Here is an 8,305-nt window from a genome sequence, read left to right on the forward strand (position 1 = left end):
TCACGGACCAATTTTTGGGGGTCACGACTTGAGTAAAAATCCCATTTTCTTTTATACATTTCATAATTATTTTTTATTTAAAAATGTTTAAAAATAAATACATCATCTATACATCTATATTTAAATAATAATAATTAAGAAGTGGCCGCACAAAGTGTTGCAAGCTTGTTGATGAGTGATTTTCACTAGTTTGACCTGAAAAGTTTGTGAACCACTGCTATATTAGCCCCGCCTCACACATGATGTATACCTCAATATTTAAGCACACAACAAAGCGAAAGAATTTTACTCTGGTGTGTATTCCGAACATAAGATGTAACAAGAAATCTTGAGTCAACGCGAGAGAGAGACAGAGAGAGACAGAGAGAGAGAACAGATGGAGGAGGGGAGGAGAGCAGGGTCAATGTGACAACACACAGTACATTACGTTAGCGTCACACAGTGAAGAAAGCAAACGCAACCTGACAGAAATGTGAGAAGCTCTCCTGAAAACTCCACATTATCATCCTGTGTACATGGTCAGGGTAACCTTTTGTGTACCATGTCGATGCCAAAGGAACGCAGACGATGTCGAGTCAATGTGCTTCGTGTAGGTTTAGTATTTTGTGTCAGGGTAAGGTCAGTTTCTTACATGGCTTGCTGTCGACACACGGTTAGGTTTGTCACGATTACTTATGTATTAAGTTGGATGATTCATTGTTACACTATTGCGATTAATTATTTAATTGTGTTTTTGCCATATAACATTGAAATACATGAATAGAAATACATTTCTAGCTGCCTTTTAGGTTTGTTATAAGAATTACACTGAAATATTACTGACATTTATTAATTTTATACAAAAGAAAAAGGTCAAATCTATAAGATTTGTTAGATTTCATATCGGCTATTTCTGCTTTTTTATGTATTATGTCACGGTTGTGACTAAATGTGATTATCTCAAATAATTGCGATTTGACGACTTTGTGATAATTGTGACAGGCCTTCACACGGTCTGCATTCCTTCAGCATCCACAGGAAATGCAAAAGGTTGACTGAACAAGCATAAAAAAATAGTGTCATGATTTATGGTGATGATCCTCTGTGTCAGAACTTGCCATGTGATACTGCCTGGTGTCATCTTGTTCTGCACAAGCGCGACTCAACTGAAACATCAGTCTCCAACCATTTTGGGCGGGAACCCCTTTTGGTGTTAGCATTATGTTATGCTTTAGCTATTGAAAAATAGCAGATCTACAAGCTCATAATGCGCCACCGAGTGGCGCGCTACAAGCTTGTAGGTCTGCTATTTTTTTTAAATCAAAGAACGACTGACACAGTAACATAGCTTTTTCAGAAAACTGTCAGGATTTAAGGTCATTACACACTGGCGAATTGGCGACGCGATTTATTCGTACGAATAATTCGCTTTTTTTTTTTAAACCAATTGAAGTCAATGCAAGCTTCCACATCAGTGGCGAATGCGCGAATATGCGAAAATGCGACCGTTTTCGCTCTTTATTTGTTCGCTCTGGTGTCGAAATAAAATAAATTCGCCAGGCGAATATTTCGCATTTTCAGATCGCTTATTCGCATCGTGTCGCCAATTCGGCAGTGTGTCATGACCTTTAGAAGACATTTTTAGAATCTGATCTCAGGTCAGAATGGGTTAAGTTAGATGAAGACTCTTAAGGGACCACACGTTTGGACAACCGAAGTCACAACACTTAAGGTCATTACACACTGGCGAATTGGCGACGCGATTTATTCGTGCGAATAATTTGCATTTTTTAGATCGCTTATTCGCATCGCGTCGCTAATTCGCCAGTGTGTAATGACCTTTAGTAGGGCATGAATGTGTTGCCAAAAACCTATTTACACCAATGAAAGCTGCATCTCTGGCCACCCAGGAGCCTCAGACCTCCCCTGTGGTGACTGTCTCAGCATCAGACTGCTAACGCGCTGAAAAGGAATTGGTGGCAGGGAGCTACAACAGACAGTGGCACAGAGGGGAGCTTGGTTTTCTTGTGCAGTATCGATTTCCCGACCAATGGGTTATTTTCATTGGCCAGGTGGTTCTCAAAGTGGGGTCCTTCAGGGGGTCCCTAGCAAACTGTTAATACAGTTGAAAAAAGTTGAACCTATGTCCAAATACACCTCAAATTTAATTATTAAACACTCTGTTTAAGATCTGGGCACAGTTCAGACGTGCCTTCTCACTTACTGACTTCTCAATTTGTGCTCCTATAGTAAGAAATCATAGTTTCAAACCTTCAATTATAGATGGACATTTGGACTGAAAAAGGCATCACTTCAATCAGAGATCTTTTCGACGAAGGCGTTTTTATGTCTTCTGACCAGATACGGTTGAAATTTGATATCCCCCGCTCTCACTTTTTCCGATTTTTGCAGCTTCGTAATTTTGTAACATCATCTATTACGGATTTCCCATCACAACAGACTCCCTTTTAGACTAAATTCTAAAGCTCAATCCACACTCTAAAGGGGTAATTGGGCTAGTTTACTCCTTATTAAACTCATTTGACCTGGAACCACTTACCTCATTAAAGAATCAATGTTCGTTCCTACCATGGATCCTATGTGATCGTTGCAATCAAGATCAAGCTACCCTTGCACATGCTTTTTGGTTTTGTCCAAAGCTATATACATTTTGGCAATCAATATTTAAAACATTTTCAGATGTATTAGAAGTGCCCATAGAACCCTCTGCCACTATTGCAGTGTTTGGAGTTATTTCCCAAGATCTACATCTTAGCCGGCAAAACAAGAATATGATAGCCTTTGCATCTCTTTTGGCTAGGCGGCAAATACTATTTAAATGGAAGGAGAAAATACCACCAACCTTTAAATCTTGGGTTAAAGATGTTTTACATCATCTGACATTGGAGAAGATTCGCTACTCCACAAGAGGGTACGCCGGTGCTTTTACACCATTTGGCAACCTTTTTTGACACACATTGAGAGGATGAACGTGGCTGACATCAACAATCCTTAACTTGTTACACTGACCCTACTGTAATTGTTTTATTTTTTAATTATTTTTTTATACATATTTTTTTTTAATAATTTGTTTGCATATTATTCTATTATGTCTACTAGTCCTTAACCGTTGTGAGATATTTGCCCCCCCCCTTGTGGCCGTGAAGGGTACTGCGCCCGGGTGCTTTTGTAATTGACTAATACATTAATTAATGTGTCAAATCGAAAAAAGGGCTTCGTTACGCCCTCCATATTCATATGGTCAATGCCTGTGTGAAAAGTGGGAGTGATTGGTGCAGGCAGTAAGGAGTTACGGCACTGTTTGACAGACACACACACACACGGACATTGTTAGAATTATAGTATGATGTATATCTGTATGTGCCTTTTATTTCATATGGTGCAAGATACCGGGGTTGTGGCTCTTTCAGAGCGGGAACTCTGGGGGGAGGGGAGGGGGGAAAAAATGTTGTATAATATTTTCATGTGTGAAAATTAATAAAGAAAACTTTGATAAATAAAAAAAAGTTGAAAATGTATAGGCCGGGTAATCACTTACTGGAATAGACTTCCACAATATTTAGTATTAATCACCAGTAGAGTTGTTTTTAAGAATAGACTAAGAAGAGATGTTGAGGAAAGAGATTGTTTTAGATTGTGTTTAATGTTTGTCAGTTTACTATATTTGTCATGTCTGGTCATTTATTTTCTTATTACATTTAATTAACATAAGTTACCATTTAGGATAATAGTTTGTCTTTGTTACTGTATGTACATGAATGTGTATATTGTAGGCCATTTGCTCGAATTTACATTTTTGCTAAAAGTTATTTTGCATTTTAATGCATTGTAAGAGTTTTTAATTGTACTTTGACCCCAGAAAGAATAGTCTCTGCTGAGGCAGTGACTAATGGGGGATCTAAAACAAACAATCATTTTAATCCCTTTACTTATTGTATACGTTGGATATTCAGAAATGGCAGATCTACGTCCACTGTAATGTCTCTCCATCACCCTTACTGCTCTATGGGCAGTTCTGAACCTTTTCAGGCCATATGACCCCCAAAATAATCACATTTACGCTGGGGACCCCCCACCCCGACATGCACTTGTAGGAGTGAGGCAATACATTGTTTGACCACAAATAAATATTGTGAGGCGTTGTAGATATTCCCTCCATCTGGTAACACAAGATAATGGCAAGCTAATCAATAAAGCCATTGGAGTGATCCCTTGGTCGATGGGATTCTCCACTAATTATAAGGGAAGAGAGAACCTTTATACTGGTTGAAGCCGTTGTTCAAGGGAAAACACAAAACCTTAAGCCAAATGAAGGATAAACCAGACATATACCCATTGGGTGCATTTAATAATGTCAAGTGAGAACACAATCACAGGAATGACAGAAACAGGAGCAGATCTCATACAACCCATTTCCCCCATCCCATTACTTCCGGCCAACGGCAAACCGGAAGACAAAAGTGGCTTAGAATTCTTCATCCTCCTCGTCATCCACCCCAGCACTGTCAGCGCCCACCTCTTCGTAATCCTTCTCTAGGGCAGCCATGTCCTCTCTAGCCTCGGAGAACTCCCCCTCCTCCATCCCCTCGCCGACATACCAGTGGACGAAGGCCCTTTTGGCATACATCAGGTCAAACTTGTGGTTAAGGCGTGCCCAGGCTTCAGCGATGGCCGTGGTGTTGCTGAGCATGCAGACAGCCCTCTGGACCTTGGCTAGGTCTCCTCCAGGAACCACCGTGGGAGCCTGGTAGTTGATGCCCACCTTGAAGCCTGTGGGGCACCAGTCCACAAACTGGATGCTGCGTTTGGTCTTGATCGCAGCAATGGCAGAGTTGACATCCTTGGGCACCACGTCTCCACGGTACAGCAGACAGCAGGCCATGTATTTACCGCGCCGGGGATCACATTTCACCATCTGATTGGCCGGCTCGAAGCAGGAGTTGGTGATCTGGGCGACCGACAGCTGCTCATGATACGCCTTCTCTGCGGAGATGACTGGGGCATAGGTGGTCAGTGGGAAGTGGATGCGAGGGTAAGGCACCAAGTTGGTCTGGAACTCCGTCAGGTCAACATTCAGGGCACCATCAAAGCGAAGGGAGGCTGTGATCGAAGACACAACTTGACTAATGAGCCTGTTGAGGTTGGTGTACGACGGTCTCTCAACGTCCAGGTTCCTTTGGCAGATGTCAAAGATGGCCTCGTTGTCCACCATGAAGGCACAGTCTGAGTGTTCCAGGGTGGTATGCGTGGTCAGGATGGAGTTGTAGGGCTCCACTACAGCTGTGGACACCTGGGGAGCCGGGTAGACAGCAAACTCAAGTTTGGACTTCTTGCCATAATCAACAGAGAGCCTCTCCATCAGCAGGGAAGCAAAACCAGAGCCGGTGCCACCACCAAAGCTATGGAAGATGAGAAACCCTTGGAGGCCAGTGCACTGGTCAGACTAAAAAAAAAAAAGACAAACAAAGTTCAGTTAAAGCTGGATTTTGATTGATGTCCTTATTGATCATGAAATAAAAAGCACATTCTGTAACCAAGATCTGATCCACAATAATATATTGGATTGGATAACGCAAAAAAGCTTATAGCTAGTTTCCATTGAGGTCCTTTAGTATGAGGTGTGTATATGACGACATGTAGTGTGGTGCATGAATCACATAGTACCATGAGCAAGTCTCTGAGTGAATGCATGAGTGTACCTGCCATTCAAAGTGTGTGTGTGCTGTGGGCTACATATTCACAATATACCATCTACAATAGAAAAACCAAACAGATACATAGATCTACAAAAATACAACTTTCACAAATACAATTATCCAAGTAGTTTGCCAAGAAAATCAAAGGCCCTCACCAGCTTGCGAATTCTCTCCAAGACCAGGTCGATGACCTCCTTGCCGATGGTGTAGTGTCCGCGGGCATAGTTGTTGGCTGCATCCTCCTTTGCTGTGATCAACTGTTCAGGGTGGAAGAGCTGGCGATACATTCCTGTACGCACCTCACCTGTGAATATAGGTTTACAGGAAACGGTTCACAATTAGTACTTTAATTTATTCTTCTCTTCCAAGTTTTAAATTAAAGTAGCAAGGGATTTGTTCAACCGTACCAATGACCGTGGGTTCCAGGTCAACAAAGATGGCTCTGGGGACATGCTTTCCTGCCCCAGTCTCGCTAAAGAAGGTGCTGAAGGAGTCATTGCCCACCGAACCGGGCCCATCACTGGCCTGTCCGTCAGGCTGTATGCCATGCTCCAGGCAGTACAGCTCCCAGCAAGAGTTGCCGATCTGGACTCCGGCTTGTCCAACGTGGATAGAAAGGCACTCACGCTGCATAGGAAGAGGGGATGGGGGGGGGGGGGGGGTAATGTTATTGCACTGCAAGAGAATTCCTCAAAAGGGGGGGCCAGGGCAGGCTGCTGTACATGACTGGGGAAGACATTAGTTGTGGGAAGCCAGCCAACATCACAAATGTTGATGAGTTTGTCATTACTGGGTTTTTGATATCCCTAGTGTCAAGAAGACATTTAAAATTCCAACTTCATATACACAACAGGGTACAATGGGTGAAATTATCCACATTTGGTTAAGATTTCTTCGATAGTTCTTACACATGGATCAGGAACAGATAATCTAAAAATAGACTCATTGGAGTATATTGCATGGTGAAATGGCTTTCATAAAAAACAAGATTTCCTTAAATGACTTCATGTTGATATTACAGTTTTAATTGGTAAGAAGACCTGGACTGACTCTTGAAATTTTCAACAATGGTGTTCAGGGGCGTCAACTATGGGCGTTGCCTAATTTAAGATAAAGTGGGATTCATCACACCTGGGTAAGAATGCTGAATCCTGCAGGTTGGATTTTGTTTTTCCCTTTTAACAGCCAGTTAATGTTTTAACTGAAAATATAAATTGAAATGCAAGAGAAATTTAAGATAAAATTGCTGAATGAGGCCCATTGTGCTTTTTGACCCAGCTATATTGGCAGTGGTGAAAAAGTACACAATTCTTACTCAAGCATCAACACTGCAGTAGGCTATAGAAATACACTGCCATATTTATTGATCTACAAATTAAGCTCCCAGCAGGTTGCTTTGATGAGTTTGTATTCAAATAGGATGAAGTGATTAATGCATGTTTTCTAATAATCAAAACCTACAAAGTTAACTAGCAACTAAAGTTTTCAGATATTGTAGTAAGAAGGTACAATAATTGCCTTGCCTCAGATTGAAAATTGGAAAGTAAAGTATAGTACTTGAGTAAATGTACTTGCAAACTATTGGCAACACCTTCACAGATGTTGCCAATGCTACGATTTAAGGTTGTGTTCTATTTAGATGCATGGCCATTGGCCTCTATATAGATTAGTTCATCATCATTAGTTTGACATCAAGAGGTCAGTCAGCAGTGACTTACTCACCATTTTGCCCTTTGAGTATAACTGAAAACCACAGCGCTGTTAATGTTTTCTCACTTGAGAAGTTCTGATGTTATTCTTCCTTCCCACAGACAGACACTCCTTGAGTTGTAACTCATGGTCCTCTTTTTATTGGACACTAATTGGCTAGGGAGTGGCTCTGTAGTCATCAGCCATTGGCTGATACGGAGGTTGTGCTTCGTGAAATCTAGAAACTAAAAAGCTCATCTCAGTGGTATCACGATGGCTCTCTTGTGTTTAAAACTATTCCTTCAATTTCAGTAGGACTTTTGCAGTAGTGGAAAAGTTATTCAAATCTTTTACTAAAAGTATCAATACTGCAATGTAGAAATACTCTTTACAAGTAAGGTACAGCCAGGCACCAAAATGTCTCATTATAGCAGAATGCTATAATGAGACATTTTGGTGCACTTTTGAAATAATCCTATTTCAAAAGTGTTCAAAAGTGAAAATCCTTTGAAAATAGTGGTTATTAGTATGTCTTGTAATAATAATAAAATCTACAAAGTAATTAAAGTTTTTATTATTGTAGTAGCAGAAACAATTACAATATTGTTCTCTGAGATGTAGTGGAGTAGAAGTAAAGGTATTGAAAATGATGAATACTGAAGAAAGTTTAAAAAAAAAAATACCTCAAATTTGTACTGTATACTGCACTGTAGGTGGGTCGCGACCCCTCAGGGGGGTCACCAAATTATTTTGGGGGATCCCCAATTTCTTTTCCAATTTTTTTTTTTTCAACTGAATGGCTGGAAAGTGGAAATGAAGAGTTTACATATAGTACACATAGTACATGCATACATCTTCCCTAATGATTATATCTGGTTTCAGTATTTATTTATGGTGTATTGTCTCTATTATTAAGGTTA

General features: G+C 40.7%; 1 protein-coding gene across 1 annotated transcript; it reads right to left on the bottom strand.

The window, feature by feature from the left end:
- Nucleotides 1-4,465: 4,465 nt before the first annotated feature.
- LOC310867781 (tubulin alpha chain-like) lies at nucleotides 4,466-6,329 on the bottom strand (the record flags this gene model as incomplete). The annotated part of the gene is made up of 3 exons (XM_083777905.1): nucleotides 4,466-5,443; nucleotides 5,852-6,000; nucleotides 6,104-6,329. The coding sequence occupies 3 exons, from the start codon at nucleotides 6,327-6,329 to the stop codon at nucleotides 4,466-4,468; spliced, it is 1,353 nt and encodes a 450-aa protein (XP_083634031.1).
- Between the last annotated feature and the right edge of the window lie 1,976 nt (nucleotides 6,330-8,305).

This window comes from Protomyctophum parallelum (genome assembly GCF_964188405.1).
Source record: "Protomyctophum parallelum genome assembly, chromosome: 12".
In the NCBI taxonomy this organism is placed as follows: Eukaryota; Metazoa; Chordata; class Actinopteri; order Myctophiformes; family Myctophidae; genus Protomyctophum; species Protomyctophum parallelum.